Source organism: Oncorhynchus keta, chromosome 34 (assembly GCF_023373465.1).
Source record: "Oncorhynchus keta strain PuntledgeMale-10-30-2019 chromosome 34, Oket_V2, whole genome shotgun sequence".
NCBI lineage: Eukaryota > Metazoa > Chordata > Actinopteri > Salmoniformes > Salmonidae > Oncorhynchus > Oncorhynchus keta.
In genome coordinates, this window is record NC_068454.1 from 21,623,169 (window position 1) to 21,639,577 (window position 16,409).

Consider the following 16,409-nt stretch of genomic DNA (forward strand, 5'->3'; position numbering starts at 1 on the left):
ATACTGGCCAACAGACTAGGCCTACCAGACCTAAATTTGCCCTTTACATTTCTATTCTTTATGAATATACGGTCATACTTTTTAAAAGCCATAGGCCTTTTTAATGGCAGATTATTTGCCAGTACCAATGGTACCAGCAGTCAGTAGCAGGTTTACACAACTTCCTCACCCTCTATCATTCATCTCACCAGTCAGGCTGGTGCAGGTCATCTACAGGTCACCTATAAGTCACCCATAACTGGTCTCAGCTGGACTGAAATGTCAGAAGCAAAACAACAACCTGTTTAATAAAGTGAATTATACCAAATGTAGGAAATCACTCAGGAAGTTTGTTACGTGTTCTCAAACATTCAAGATTATCATCAGGACACTGAACCAACACACAGATCACAATCAAAGGATGTTATAATCGGATGGCCAGTGGGCTATGGACTCTGAGCATTGTGAGTAACAACAGGTAATTTCAATTTCATCCCCCTGAAAAGAGAGAACAAATATTATGGCTGAACTCAAATGTGCTAGTTGATAAAATACCTGTATTTATGGGAAAGATGTTAAAAAAGGGTATTTTGTTCTTAAATGATAATGTAATGGTAGAGTTATGTCCTTCATGGAGTTATCAGAATTGTACGGGAAGGTCTGCTCAATCAAAGAGTACAACCAATTGATTACAGCATTGCCCCAAAAATGGAGGAGGTGGGTGGCAGAGGGAGGAGGTAGGGAACTGGTCTGTCTGCCCAATATAAAGGATCCAAACTGGAGGAGGCAGGTGGCAGCGGGAGGAGGAAGGGAACTGGTCTGTCTGCCCAATATAAAGGATCAAAACTGGAGGAGGCAGGTGGCAGCGGGAGGAGGTAGGGAACTGGTCTGTCTGCCCAATATAAAGGATCAAAACTGGAGGAGGCAGGTGGCAGCGGGAGGAGGTAGGGAACTGGTCTGTCTGCCCAATATAAAGGATCAAAACTGGAGGAGGCAGGTGGCAGCGGGAGGAGGTAGGGAACTGGTCTGTCTGCCCAATATAAAGGATCCAAACTGGAGGAGGCAGGTGGCAGCGGGAGGAGGTAGGGAACTGGTCTGTCTGCCCAATATAAAGGATCCAAACTGGAGGAGGCAGGTGGCAGCGGGAGGAGGTAGGGAACTGGTCTGTCTGCCCAATATAAAGGATCCAAACTGGAGGAGGCAGGTGGCAGCGGGAGGAGGTAGGGAACTGGTCTGTCTGCCCAATATAAAGGATCCAAACTGGAGGAGGCAGGTGGCAGCGGGAGGAGGTAGGGAACTGGTCTGTCTGCCCAATATAAAGGATCCAAACTGGAGGAGGCAGGTGGCAGCGGGAGGAGGTAGGGAACTGGTCTGTCTGCCCAATATAAAGGATCAAAACTGGAGGAGGCAGGTGGCAGCGGGAGGAGGTAGGGAACTGGTCTGTCTGCCCAATATAAAGGATCCAAACTGGAGGAGGCAGGTGGCAGCGGGAGGAGGTAGGGAACTGGTCTGTCTGCCCAATATAAAGGATCCAAACTGGAGGAGGCAGGTGGCAGCGGGAGGAGGTAGGGAACTGGTCTGTCTGCCCAATATAAAGGATCCAAACTGGAGGAGGCAGGTGGCAGCGGGAGGAGGTAGGGAACTGGTCTGTCTGCCCAATATAAAGGATCAAAACTGGAGGAGGCAGGTGGCAGCGGGAGGAGGTAGGGAACTGGTCTGTCTGCCCAATATAAAGGATCCAAACTGGAGGAGGCAGGTGGCAGCGGGAGGAGGTAGGGAACTGGTCTGTCTGCCCAATATAAAGGATCAAAACTGGTGGTGGAATAAAAATAGCATAAATAAGAAAGTATACCAGTTTCATTTGAGGATCAGGATGTTGACAACTGTGGCATACAGATTGCAAAATAGTTGGGAAGAGATTTTTAATGTACCGATTCCATGGTATGAGCTGATATATAAAACAACGCAAGATTCAAGATTTCGTGCTTTTCAGTTAAAATTATTATATAGAATTCTTGCCACCAACAAAATGTTGAATATTTGGGGCATAAAATCATAGAAGCTCTGCAGATTTTGTTGTGAGGATACCGAATCAATAGACCATTTATTTTGGTATTGCCCTCAGGTAGCCTGTTTCTGGTCTCAGGCTCAGGAATGGCTGAAAATGCACAGCATTGATCTAAAATTGACCCTAGAAATAGTACTGTTAGGAGATCTGGAGAGACTGGGTCAGTCAATTACTAATATACTAATAATAATATACTCTTAGTAAAAGTATTTATCTTCAACACGCAATCTGTAGATTCTATTCGATTAGATAGATTGAAATTGTACGTTAAACATCATAGCATAGTTGAAAGATATGTGTTGCGTTTAAACACGAAGTGAGTGGCCAGCAGAGATAGATGGGATGGTCTGAGGGAAGCTGAGGGTTGGTATGGGGAATTGGAGACAAGTGGGAGTGGAGTTGCTGTGTGAGAGAGAGAATCATGGTCAAAAGATAAAGGAAAAAAAAGTCTAAATAAAACACAATAAAAGTACATTTCAATGTCACTAAGTGGCAGTGTTTTTACAACTAATGCCGGTTCGCCTGAGGCTGTTGCCATGCAGGTGTTTGTACACATGCATATACACACACTCTCATTCAAATAAACACATACAAGAACATACACATACATGTAATAGTGACAGACATGCACACAAACATATACAGTTGGCATTGCCGTTATGATTTCAGTTGTCCTTGATGTCCTTTGTTTATTATTATTATTTTTTCATTGTTCGTTGCTGCTTTCTTCTGCCTTTTCCTTTTTTCTCTTTAGTTCATTATCTTGGTTGTTGGTGCATTGAGGGGTTCTTTGGGGTGGGGAATGGAATTCATTGTATTTATATATTTTTAATTCCGGGGGGGGGGGGGGCTGTGGGAGGGGTCTCGAATGGTTGAGGGACAGCTATTGGGGAACTGTGGGGGAATCTTGGAGGGTTCGGGATTCACGAGATTGTGATCATGAAAAAGGAAACTATGACATATATTTTATATCACTATCATGCACACGCACCCTCACACATAAGGATGGCTCTGTTGCGGAGAGACTGATACATGTTTGAGAGTGTCTTGATGGTGTATTGTTTGTCCTTCATGTTCTTAATGTTACCTCTTCCTTGTGTTTCTTTGTAATACATTTTTTTAAATGTTTTTTTTAAACAACAGGTAAGTTATCATTTGGTTGGGCAGGTATGGTTACAGTGCAATTGTCTTCTGTTTACACTGGTCATTAGGCTTTGACACTTCCTCATACACTATGCTAAAAGTTGTTGACCCTAACAACAGGTATAGGATCAGGTTAATTAAACATTAAATGTTAGAAAAAATACCTGACCCTATATAATATCAGTGGTTTCGAGCAAATGCCAAACTCTCAGGCTATACTCCACTTGGAGGTGCAGAAGACCCAGGCTGCCACTTCCTCATACCAGCAGTACTCTCCCTCTAGATGGATTTAAAAAAGCTGATCTGCAAATTATCTATATATTGTACAATGGAAAAGTCCACAATATGGCTGTAGAAGAAAGGGGTAAGTGACTTTGTGTTTTTTTAAACACATATTCCCATGTTTCTTCTTCCTCTAAATCTAAACCACACAAAGTTTCAGTATTCTGATCTTTAGATCCAGGGTTCAGCACCTCACACATACCAAACAGCTTTTACAGATGTAGAATTTTAGTTTAATCACTCTTGCTGCTGGGAATGTTCTTGCATAACAGGAAATATAAACTTGTAGTGTATCTGAGTTTTTAAAAGGCTTCTAATTTCCACTTTTAAATGTTAGACTTGATTTGCCCTATCAAAAACTGTATCAACTGCTACAAAAATGTTCAATAATTATAATCCACAATTGTAATTATAATCCAATTATAATCCACACAATAATTTACTTTTGCAGGATTATTTTCTTGCTGAAGCAGACTGGCTCAAATTAAGATCATACATCTGTAAATCAAACCAAAGCCCTTCAGTTAATTGTCTCCAGAGATATAACAACCCTAAACCTGTCTTTAAGAGTGGAGGCAGACCCTGAAAGGATCTGATTTATACCGGTCCACAACTTTACCAAACACCCAGCACCATGTTCCTTCTGTCCATCCCCAATATTCGGCCAGAAAAAAATCGATTTAATCTTAATTGACCCAGTGAGTCTAGATAACGCTGACCTGCTTGTTTATCCCCCTGGCAAGCCGTGTGCTGCTTATCATACATGTAAAACAGCAAACACTGCAGAGATGTGCTACCAGGTGACACTTTTACTACCCGTACACTTCACTCTTGTGTTTTGTAAACACCACTCAGAGGTGTCGTATGAGTACTATAAGGTGTTTGAGCGAGTTCGAGTGCGGTGGACAGGCGAGAGTCAACTGAGAGTTTACTTTCTGGATTTATTTGAATATTCACATGAGATGAAATTAATATGCCAGAGACAGAAATAGTTCTTTAGCATGTATATAAACTACAACTCTGGTAGAATAAAACGAATTATACCATTTGAAATTCAAATATTTAGAACTAAGCCATTTCCAGCTATGATAAAACTTGTATCCTAAATTGATGTGACCAGGCAGGGACAGCGGCGCGCATTGAGCAGTAGGCGGGGTCTACAGAAAAGGGAATATCTATTTTACGCTGCATCTGAAGTTTACAGTTTTGTGTAAATCAGGGTTGAGATAACCAGGACAAGACACTGTCACCTGTTTTCAGGATTTAGGCACCGAATAACTCTCTGCTTCGGTCAAGTACTATACCTGGAATGTTTTATTGATATTTTTTATCCAGGTTAACATTGCGCACCTGAATTGTCTCTCCTAGCGGATACCGTATAAATATATTTGTTTATTTTATTTCTCAGTTTGTCTTGGCAATACCATAGCTGCAATGAGGATAAACAGACAATTGCGTAGGATTGTGCTTATAGCAGCTCTTCTCGACTTCTCTTCCAATGTGAGTGATATTCAAATGTGCTCCAATTCCTCATAATTATTTGCTAATGGATGCGTGTATATATCATGATCATGAAATGGAAAATGATAGTATCCTTAACTATAATTGTCGCTGTCTCAACATAAATTCCTCTGAAATTTGCAAAATATTATTAATTGTATTTTTAAAGTTTAGTTTAGGGCGAGAGAATGACATGCAGCACATTTTGATAAAGGCATATGGCTATACCCTTTCTAAATCTAAAGAAATATACTGCAACACAGAATGCGATGCAGTTTAAAATCATGTTTGAAGGTGAAGGCCATTCCTCCAGAATGTGACCTGGACTACATCTTACTCCAAGATGAGGAGAGCTGCTTCAAGGATCTGTTCAAGATCAACATCAGCCAGGCTGACTCTCAACAACCAGGCAAGTCAGTCATGCTATGGGCCATTAATGTAATCAGTCATGCTATGGGCCATTGCCATTAATGTAATCTACACAGAGGAAGAAAAGTTCAAAGAGGGGCCAGGAAAACAGCTTAGATAACAGCACATCCGTACACCACAAATCACATCCAATGAAGAGGGAGCAGTGATGGAGAGTTTTGGAGGCAGCAGTGAGTCCACTCTGGTGACCAGATCAGCCAAACACTTCTCTCCTCTGCTATATGTGGAATCTGGTGGTCTTAGTGCCCTTGTAACGGATGTGAAACGGCTAGCTAGTTAGCGGTGGTGCGCGCTAAATAGCATTTCAATCGGTGATGTCACTTGCTCTGAGACTTTGAAGTAGTGGTTCCCCTTTTGTGGAACGATGGGTAACGATGCTTCGTGGGTGACTGTTGTTGATGTGTGCAGAGGGTCCCTGGTTCGCGCCCGGGTATGGGCGAGGGGACGGTATAAAGTTATACTGTTACACCCTGATAAACACACATCTGTGCTGGGAGCCCCGGGGTCATTAATATGGGAGGCGAAGCAATGTTCTTTTACCCTTTATTTTAAGGCTAGTAGCATATTACATTGGCTTATTGGATTTAGGATGCTGAAAACCTCATGTTACCATGGTTCCCTGTTGGTGAGAAGGCTGTGAGAAATACAATGCAAGTGGTTGATTGAAGTGGTTAGCACTATCACACAATTGACATTTCTGATATTCCATTTGGCGAAAGAGTATGATTTGCCCTCAGATTGGCTTTTAGGAAGAAAACAATTGGATAAAACATTGGACAGACAGACTAAGAGAGCGTCAGTTGTACAACTGAATCCATTCAATTGAAATGTGTCTTCTGCGTTTAATCCAACCCCTTTGAGTCAGAGAGGTGCAGAGGGCTGCCTTAATCGACAGCCGGCATCCGGGGAACAGTGGGTTAACTTCCTTGCTCAGGGCAGAACGGAGATTCGATCCAGCAACCTTTCGGTTTACTGTTCCAACGCTCCCACGCGCCAGGCTACCTGCCATCCCGAGAGAGACAGATAGAAAAGGACAGGTACTCTATCTCTTCCACAACACATATGATACCTGGGCCTAAGGGCTGCCAGACAAGCCAAGGTGATTTGGCAAACGGATGGTGATTTTAGAAAGGGACTTCCTATAACAGTAACAAGACACATATTGTGTTGGCAGCCAAATGTATTTTATTTTACCTTTATTTAACCAGGCAAGTCAGTTAAGTACAAATTCTTATTTTCAATGACGGCCTAGGAACAATGGGTTAACTGCCTGTTCAGGGGCAGAACGACAGACGACCTTGTCAGCTCAGGGGTTTGAACTTGCAACCTTTCGGGACTAGTCCAACGCTCTAACCGCTAGGCTACCCTGCCGCTCCATGTGTCAGGATTTGTGGTATACTGTGAGAGCAATGGAATTGTTCAGCCTCCCTTGTGGAATGAATGAAGATAGCCTTTAGAATACCTGTGGATGACACCCATTATGTCTCCTGTAGAGTGCAGAGGTTTGTGGGACCACCTGAACTGCTGGCCTCATGCTGATGTGGGAGAGACTGTGTCACAGCCATGTCCCAGATTCCTCCGCACCACAGGTATGCCCACATACATGACTAAGCATTCCAAGGACACTGTCACGTTCACTGTCTTCAAACTCCCTGTCATAAATGAGCCAAGGTGCAGCGTGCATGTAATTCCACATCTTTAATTGAAGTGAAACCTTCACAAAAAAACAGGTAAACAGAAACCGAACATGACGCAACCATGGCGCACACAAACACTCACAGAAAATAAATAATTACCCACAAACACAGGTGATAAAAAGGCTGTCTAAGTATGATTCCCAATCAGAGACAACGATAGACAGCTGCCTGATTGGGAACCATACCCGGCGAACGAAGAAACAGACAAACTAAAATGCCCACCCAAATCACACCCTGACCTAACCAAATAGAGACATAAAACGTCTCTCTAAGGTCAGGGCGTGACAGACACTTTAACAGTTACACATTAGAACATCATCAGACACATCCATGTTCAAGGTTGATGATTGTAAATGGGTTTTGTATGTCAGGTATAAAGTAATGCCTCTGTACTTTGGGCATTATTACAGGATAAACAGTATCCCAGCTGGAAAAAGCAGTTGCAATGATGGGTAATGGTCAAGATAACGTAAAATAATGGTCAAAATAACGTTATTTAGATCTATTCTTTAGCAAACCAGTGTTCTCTCCTCTCACAGGCAGAGTATACAGGAACTGCACAGAGCACGGCTGGACTGAGCCTTTTCCTCCACATGAGATAGCCTGCGAGTATGCCTTTGAGACCCTCACCTTCCCTTTTGAGGTAGGATGATGTGATTCGTACCTGGTTCCACGAGGCGGCTAAAGGCAGCTTAGCCTCTCAGTTCAGTTTTAGTTTTATGTCTCTATATAAAAAATAGCAGTTCAAATTATGGAGTGACAGGTTGGGCATGTTCTAGTTAGTTAAATGTTGGTTAACTCAAGGGGAGGCTATATCTGAGCCTGGTAGACCCCACCTGTGCTTTATTGGTTAAGACAGGTTTTGCCTGTTGAGAGGCTTTTTCTTTAGAATGCTGCCATTTTGAAGTCAGAACTCCGTATAGCCTATCCTATTTGTAAATTTCACCGTCATCTTTGAAATACCAGCGCTGTGTAAATAAATCTAACACTCATTTGCACCTCTACCTGCCTGCTTCCTGCTGAATCTTTGTCCTAATGACTGCTAGAAGGCCATTATTTTATGCTGATACAGCACAGAGGAGATGGGCTACGGATTTCGCGCCAACCTGTCACTTCAAAAGCGCTCAATGATCTCGGAGTCTCTGCATTTGAACTTTATGTTTATTGTGGTATAGCGTGATATAAGCAGAATTCTGTGGGATATGCTCCTTAGGAATGATGTGAATCCACAGGTGTGCTGAGTCCCAATACTCTTTAATGACCTCATATCGTGTTTTTCCTCCCTTGGCATTTTGATAGGCTGGCACTCAGTTCTTCTACAGTGGTGCTTGTCTTTTTGGGCGAGAGTCAGTGGATATGGGTGCACAATAAAACCTATGATTTGATTTGATTTATAACATTTCAGTGTCCTGGGGTAAAGTAACCCTATTATTATTATTTGATGTCATTTAGGAACAGATTATGACCCAGTGTTGTATTTGGACTGGTTGCAGGTGGAATAAAAGAGTAAATCACAGTGTGAAATGTTCTGGTTCTGCTCAAAACTCCTCTTCCCAGTCTGTTCCGAGTGGTCTTCCTGCTGGGAGGACAGCAGTGCTTAACCACAGTGATTTAAGAGACAGATAGTAACGACATGGTCCAAACTCCCGCTCTCTGCTCTCTCTTTTTCTGTTAGGCCAGGCCACGCTGTCCACCCTTACACATCTTTCTTTCTTTCTTTCTTTCTTTCTCTCTGTCTATCTCTCTCTCTCTCTCTCTCTCACTCTGTCTAGGTATCCCCCTTTCCCTTTCCCTCTCTTTCTCTCTCTATGACTCTCTTTCTCTATTTCAATCTTTCTCTCTGAATGAAAAAGTCCCAACTCATACATTCATAAACTCAGAGTGCTTATAATATGCCCTTTTGGATGAACAGTATTGTTTCTGCTTCCCCAGGCACCCAGGTCCCATGGCTACTTCCTCTATGTGCAAGTCATGTACTCGGTGGGCTATGCTATCTCTACTGCGTCTCTTACCATTGCCACTGCCACACTTTGTCTGTTCAGGTGGGTATAGTTGGGGGCCGTCCAATTGATTTATACTTGTAGTAGATCATAAATTGTTCTGCTCATCCCTTAACATTAGGAATGACTTTTACCACTTCTCCATTTGTCTAAAATGCTTGTCTTTGTCAACTGTTTATCTTAATCTCCTGTCTTCACTGTGTCCACTGCATGTACAAGGGTCAATGGATGAAATGATGAATATATGTATTTTATTCTATCTCTCTGTGTCCTTGGTCTTCCCCCAAGGAGGCTCCACTGCACCCGTAACTACGTCCACATCCAACTGTTCCTCTCCTTCATCCTCCGAGCCACCTTCATCTTCATCAGAGATGCTGTGCTCTTCTCCTCTGATGACCACTTCCACTGTGACTCCTATCCGGTGCCTACTACCAATCACTATTAATCCCTTCATAACATTTATTACCCAGTGACTCCTAATCACTGACTGCCAGCCAGTCAATCACCCAATTACTAAACCAGACAATCAGACCATAATTATGTTCAATCAGCCGGTCAATCAATACAAAAAATTAAAATCACGCTTGCAATCTAAATTTTATTACGTACATGCATTAATCATATAACATTCATCTATATATAGAAACCCCTTAGAAGAAGAAGACAAGGCTCACGTCCTTCCCTTCCTTCTGGTTGAGTTGACTTATCCTCCTGCCTGTCTCGGTCCTCTGTCGCACTCCACAGGTCAGCTGTAAGATTGCAACATCGTTCTCCAACTACTGCATCATGGCCAACTACAGCTGGCTGCTGGCCGAGGGACACTACCTGTACAGCCTGGTCAGTGTCTCCCTCTTCTCCCAGAAGAGGCACCTCAGGTGGTACATCGTCCTGGGCTGGGGTAAGCCTGTTTATCTTTAGCAAACTTAAATTAACACGACTGAAGGACAAATTTGCCAAAGGAAAAGATTATACCATTGATTTTGGCTATGTACTTCTGTCCACTCAATTGGACTGTCTGGGAGCTCTAACATCATCTATTTTCTGTCTTTCTCTATTCCATTGTCTGACTGTTTGCCTCTACAGGTTCCCCAATGGTCATTATAGTAGCCTGGAGTTTGGCAAAATATACCCAGGAGAATGAAGGGTAGGTTATGTCTCTATTCAAGTATCTATGTAATAATGCTTACATGCTCCTCACATATAGAGTGTGTGTGTATTCTCTCTCCCCCTGGTTTTAAAGGTGCTGGGAGAGGAGGGGACACGAGGGGATCTGGTGGATTCTCAGAGTTCCTGTTCTCCTCTTCATCGTTGTGAGTTCTGCCATAACCTTTGACCCCATAAACTATTTTGTGATTTTCTGTGAGTCAGCACCTCACTCAAAATCTGTCACTTACACAGGTTAACTTGCTGTTTTTTCTGAGTATCATAAGAATCCTGGTGGCCAAGTTGAGGACACAGGAAATGCATAGAAATGAGTTGAACCAGTATAGGTGAGTTACATATTATTCTTTTTGACCAAAAGCTATTTAATATCTACAGAACAAAACACTTTTGTCATGTTGATGATATCTTATGTACTTGTAAATGTTTATTTTCAGGAGGCTTGCTAAGTCCACCGTTCTCCTGGTATCTCTCTTTGGTTTGCACTACGTCCTCTTTGCATTCCTCCCACATAAAGTCAGTGAAATATGGAACTTTATCGAGCTGGCTTTTGCTTCCACTCAGGTACTGTAGTACCTTTATCTCACCTCTGTGGGTGTACTGTACATACAGTACATCCCTGCTACAAACTTTCAGTGTATCTACTCTTTGGTATACAGTGAGTAAAAAAACATGTTTTATTGTCACACACCAGATAGGTGCAGTGAAATGTGTTGTTTGATAGGGTCAGTCATTGTAGTATGGCACCCCTGGAGAAGATTAGGGTTACATAAACAGATTTTTCACCTTGTCAGCTAGGGTGTGCGAACCAGCGACCTTTCGGTTACTGGCTCAACACTTTAACCGCTATGCTATTTTCAGCCAATTTAGTTTAGTTTACCTAACCCTTTGTCTGTGCTCTGTCCTATTCTAGGGGTTTGTAGTAGCAGTGCTATACTGTTTTCTGAATGGAGAGGTATGTTGACAACCACAGCTCAGTGTCCAGTAGTAGATTATTGAGGATAGAGAGAGGGGATTGGCTGACCCTGGCTTTTGACCTTTGACACCCTATCCCCAGGTTCAGTATGAGGTTCGGAGGAGGTGGAGGCGATGGAGGCTGAAGCAGCATCTACCTGGGGAGGCCAGGTGCCAACATGGTTCCATGAGTCAGAGTGTAGGGGCCCATACCCAGGTCTCCTTCCTGACCCGGGGACCCTCCACACGCCATTCTAGTCAGGTGTAGCACATCCAGTCACTCCTCACTATACTGTACCTACGAGGCTTTGTCAATGGATAGGTGCCATGTGTGTTCCACAGTCTATCTGTGACATCCTGACATTCCTGTTTGACTCTTGAAGGATGAGACCTCCTTTTTCTGTTTTTTCTGTTGAGTGTATATGATCTTTGACCGGCATGGCATTTAGTGACAGGACTGGACTTTTGGTTGTGGGGTCAAAACGCTGAAACCTTTCTGTGCATGGGTTTGCTATTCTGACCTTTCCTTATCCTCACCTGCAGGCACGCATGGCACACACACTGCATGACTATCAGGAATGCACCTACCTATTGTACAATTGTCAATATGACCAGGTATTCTAAGGACCATGTGGACATGTATATTCCAAGTGTTACATATGATATGTGTATGTTTAACCATGAAAACAAGAGCTGTTGTAAAGTTTAAAGGAATTTGTGTGAATGTGTTGGTGACAGTTCCTAGAATCAATTTAACCATGCTATGTTAGTTATATTACATGTGCTTCACACAGGATCAATGATGGTACGACTTGATGGCAATGAGAAGATCAACTCTCACAATAAATGTCATAAATGTATTTTAAAAGTCATTATCCTTCCTATCTCTTACTGGGCTGTTTAATCTGTTACCACTGGCATACAGTGGGGCAAAAAAGTATTTAGTCAGCCACCAATTGTGCAAGTTCTCCCCCACTTAAAAAGATGAGAGAGGCCTGTAATTTTCATCATAGGTACACTTCAACTATGACAGACAAAATTAGAAAGAAAAAATTCCAGAAAATCACATTGTAGGATTTTTAATGAATTTATTTGCAAATTATGGTGGAAAATTAGTATTTGGTCACCTACAAACAAACAAGATTTCTGGCTCTCACAGACCTGTAACTTTTTCTTTAAGAGGCTCCTCTGTCCTCCACACATTACCTGTATTAATGGCACCTGTTTGAACTTGTTATCAGTATAAAAGACACCTGTCCACAACCTCAAACAGTCACACTCCAAACTCCACTATGGCCAAGACCAAAGAGCTGTCAAAGGACACCAGAAACAAAATTGTAGACCTGCACCAGGCTGGGAAGACTGAATCTGCAATAGGTAAGCAGCTTGGTTTGAAGAAATCAACTGTGGGAGCAATTATTAGGAAATGGAAGACATACAAGAGCACTGATAATCTCCCTCGATCTGGGGCTCCACGCAAGATCTCACCCCGTGGGGTCAAAATGATCACAAGAACAGTGAGCAAAAATCCCAGAACCACACGGGGGGACCTAGTGAATGACCTGCAGATAGCTGGGACCAAAGTAACAAAGCCTACCATCAGTAACTCACTACGCCGCCAGGGACTCAAATCCTGCAGTGCCAGACGTGTCCCCCTGCTTAAGCCAGTACATGTCCAGGCCCGTCTGAAGTTTGCTAGAGAGCATTTGGATGATCCAGAAGAAGATTGGGAGAATGTCATATGGTCAGATGAAACCAAAATATAACTTTTTGGTAAAAACTCAACTCGTCGTGTTTGGAGGACAAAAAATGCTGAGTTGCATCCAAAGAACACCATACCTACTGTATAGCATGGGGGTGGAAAAATCATGCTTTGGGGCTGTTTTTCTGCAAAGGGACCAGGACGACTGATCCGTGTAAAGGAAAGAATGAATGGGGCCATGTATTGTGAGATTTTGAGTGAAAACCTCCTTCCATCAGCAAGGGCAGAAACGTGGCTGGGTCTTTCAGCATGACAATGATCCCAAACACACCGCCCGGGCAACGAAGGAGTGGCTTCGTAAGAAACATTTCAAGGTCCTGGAGTGGCCTAGCCAGTCTCCAGATCTCAACCCCATAGAAAGTCTTTGGAGGGAACAGCCCCAAAACATCAATGCTCTAGAGGAGATCTGCATGGAGGAATGGGCCAAAATACCAGCAACAGTGTGTGAAAACCTTGTGAAGACTTACAGAAAACGTTTGATCTCTGTCATTGCCAACAAAGGGTATATAACAAAGTATTGAGATAAACTTTTGTTATTGACCAAATTCTTATTTTCCACCATAATTTGCAAATAAATTCATAAAAATCCTCCAATGTGATTTTCTGGATCACATTGTAGAAATTCATCCTAAAAATATAAATGAACACCCATGGCATAATTGTATTAGTGTTTGCAACAATATATAGAATAATGGACAACATGCTGTATCTAAAAATATTTAAAAACTTGAATAACTTTTGTCCGGACTTTTGTGCTTCATCAATGTCATTCAGTATAACAAAGGTAAAAAGCCATTTTAACACATTTCACATGATGGTAATCATGTGACAGTGTGTGACATCACAATAAAGACCCATTGAAGACCATCTATCAATGTGATGAGGTGAGTAAATCTCTCTCAAATATTTGACGATTTCACCTTTTCACCCTCTAGTAACCTTTGTAACAAAAATGCATGTCCTTCAGTACAACACTACAAAACATAATTTTAATGTTATTATTTTATAAAAAGTTATATTCAATATGAAAAGTAAGAATAATCCTTATAGATCAAAGTCATTACTTTATATAGGTGGCCAAGGAACTGCCTGTTAAATATGTTTATGTATGAAATCTGTCCTTCAGTATCATGCTTTTGTCCAAAAGTTTCTTCATGTTTATACCACGTCACCCATAATGCTGAATGACACTAACATTGCTATCCCATGTTTTCACTAGTTTACAACATTTAATCATGCAATTCATATTTACTTGTTGTATGCATACTGAATATTATCATTGAACTATTTTATGGAATTTTTAGGTATTTCAAGGCACATTATCTTTATACTGTAGATGCCGTCGTCTAGTAAGGAGAGGGCTGCACCGCCCAGACAAAAGATTAACGCAGATCCAGTTGCTTGGGAGGAAAGACTAGCCAGAAGAAAAGCAAGGTACTGTTTTCATGGTTTCACGCTACTGTCAGCAACAGAATAGGATATAATAGGATATAAAGCTGGGTGGTTAACGCAACATTAATTGCACTATTACACTGTAGTTATTTTTTTATTGCACTGCAGTTAAGATATAACTGATGGATTATATTCGTTAATAAAATATTACACACACACATAATAATGAATTAAAAATGGATTGTGAATTATATTAGTTAATAGCTGCTTCACATTTGGGGCCCTTTATGAAAAATCAAGACTGTACCAGTTTGAATTGAAGTAGTTTGATGGGCATTTGATGTAGCTATTTTGTGTAGGTATCTTGAAATTGCATTTGTGTAAATTGCATTGAATAGAAATTGAGCAGTTACAGTGTAACAATGCATAATTACAACATGAACTATCATGTAATAATCGTGTAATAATGCAACTTAATGCAACGTCAAGTGCTGCCGTAGATTATAGTAAAGTGATTATTATTAACATTAGCAATGAAATAGTAACAAAACATGTCATGTTTGAGAAAGGGAGGGAGTTGATTTAACTTTTAAACTTTGATTAAGTGTTATCATTGTATAGCCTACTATTAATAGACTACTAATAACATTTAATGGATGCAAATTCTATTCTGTGCCAGTGTCATAACTATTACATTTTCGTTTTTAGCGATCAGAGAAGAAAGAAGGATGTCAAACCTGAACATCCACCAATCTATACAATAACACAATCTGATGCTGGAAAAAAGAGGGACAAATTTAGATTAAATAAGAGGGGGCGCAGTGAAAAAAATCTAACAAATTAATGTGATGAACTTAACTCCTGAATCCACTGACGGAAACGCTTTTGAGCAGCCCCCTGAACAACTTGAAAAAGTACAACATTAATTTGCACCTCCAGAGCTAGAACAACCATCTGAGTCCTTGACTCCAGAACTAGAGAAATCCCTTGAGCCTCAATCTCAAACAGTGGAGCAACCACTTGCTTCCGCCACTCCAGAAAAAGTGAAAAGGGTATCAAAGTGTTGTAAGCGGCTGCAAAAGGAAAAACTAAAACTAAAGAAGAAAATTCTTCAACTGGAAATGCAACTAAAACAATCACAACAAAAAAGCAACAAATTACGAAAGGGCATGCAAAGGTCAAATAAATTAAAACACAATCCAAGTTAAAAATACAGGCCACGAGGGAAAAAATATATATCTTTAGTGAGGAAAACACAGGTCAATGCATTTCTCAGTGGAGATTAAAATAGTTGCTTTCTCTCAGGGAAGACACGGTCACGCAAATGAAGAAGGTTCAGAGGCGCATACTCATGATATCTCTAAAAGAACTCCATGCAGAGTACAATTCAGAGGTGTATGGGACACTCACTGTCATACAGACAGTTTTTACAACTGCGGCCATTTTACATTACAAAGCCGAAGGCACATGACCACAACACCTGTGCGTGTCTCGATCACGAGAATGTGAAACACATAGTTGACAGGTTGAGTCAAAGAGGGTTGCTGAAAACCTCAAGCGTTTCCGAGTTACTGTCTTCCATTATGTGATCTCAAGAACAAGCAATGCATGTACCGTGTTTGTGCAAAGTGTTGCTATGAGTGTCATTCAGTGTAACAAAATAGCGTCATACAGTATAACACCAGTATTTTATATTAAAATACAATAACTTTGTTTTGTTGACTCAGAGACAAAACAAATATCATAGGATGAAGTGAAATATATTTTCATAGATTTAGAATTTCTCAGTGCAAGGCAGGAAGGGTTTTCCCAAAATCTTCAACAAATTTTGAGTTGTACCCGTGACACATCGTATTCAAAATAAAATGTCATTTTTTTCTGGGTAGTTATATTCCTGCCAGTCTAAGCATGAACCTTGTGATTAGTATTTTACTGAATTACATTTTACTAGGGTACATTCATATGAATCACAATAAAAATGAATTATTGGCTTTATTCTTGAATATAACGGCATAGGTGACACTCCACTGAACATAAAAAAA

General features: G+C 41.3%; 1 protein-coding gene across 3 annotated transcripts; it reads left to right on the forward strand.

Moving 5' to 3' along the window:
• Positions 1–4,370: 4,370 nt before the first annotated feature.
• LOC118371563 (secretin receptor) lies at positions 4,371–12,073 on the forward strand. Of its 3 annotated transcripts, XM_035757062.1 has the most exons (14): positions 4,374–4,767; positions 4,881–4,972; positions 5,267–5,381; positions 6,895–6,990; positions 7,638–7,741; positions 9,031–9,140; positions 9,387–9,519; positions 9,843–9,996; positions 10,182–10,242; positions 10,339–10,408; positions 10,497–10,588; positions 10,697–10,823; positions 11,173–11,214; positions 11,317–12,073. In XM_035757062.1, the coding sequence occupies exons 2-14, from the start codon at positions 4,907–4,909 to the stop codon at positions 11,479–11,481; spliced, it is 1,335 nt and encodes a 444-aa protein (XP_035612955.1). In that variant the 5' UTR covers positions 4,374–4,767; positions 4,881–4,906; the 3' UTR covers positions 11,482–12,073. The 3 variants fall into 3 exon arrangements, with proteins under 3 accessions (XP_052349393.1, XP_035612956.1, XP_035612955.1); XM_052493433.1 differs by having other exon boundaries at positions 4,371–4,972; XM_035757063.1 differs by having other exon boundaries at positions 4,371–4,972; positions 5,273–5,381.
• The last annotated feature ends 4,336 nt before the right edge of the window (positions 12,074–16,409 follow it).

Bases quoted from the DNA above. Each gene is read 5' to 3' on its own strand.
- LOC118371563 (XM_052493433.1), top strand. From the start codon at position 4,907: ATGAGGATAAACAGACAATTGCGTAGGATTGTGCTTATAGCAGCTCTT. The intron at 9,141-9,386 runs GTGGGTATAGTT...TCTTCCCCCAAG, and splicing joins GCCACACTTTGTCTGTTCAG to GAGGCTCCACTGCACCCGTA. The intron at 10,409-10,496 runs GTGAGTTCTGCC...TCACTTACACAG, and splicing joins CTGTTCTCCTCTTCATCGTT to GTTAACTTGCTGTTTTTTCT.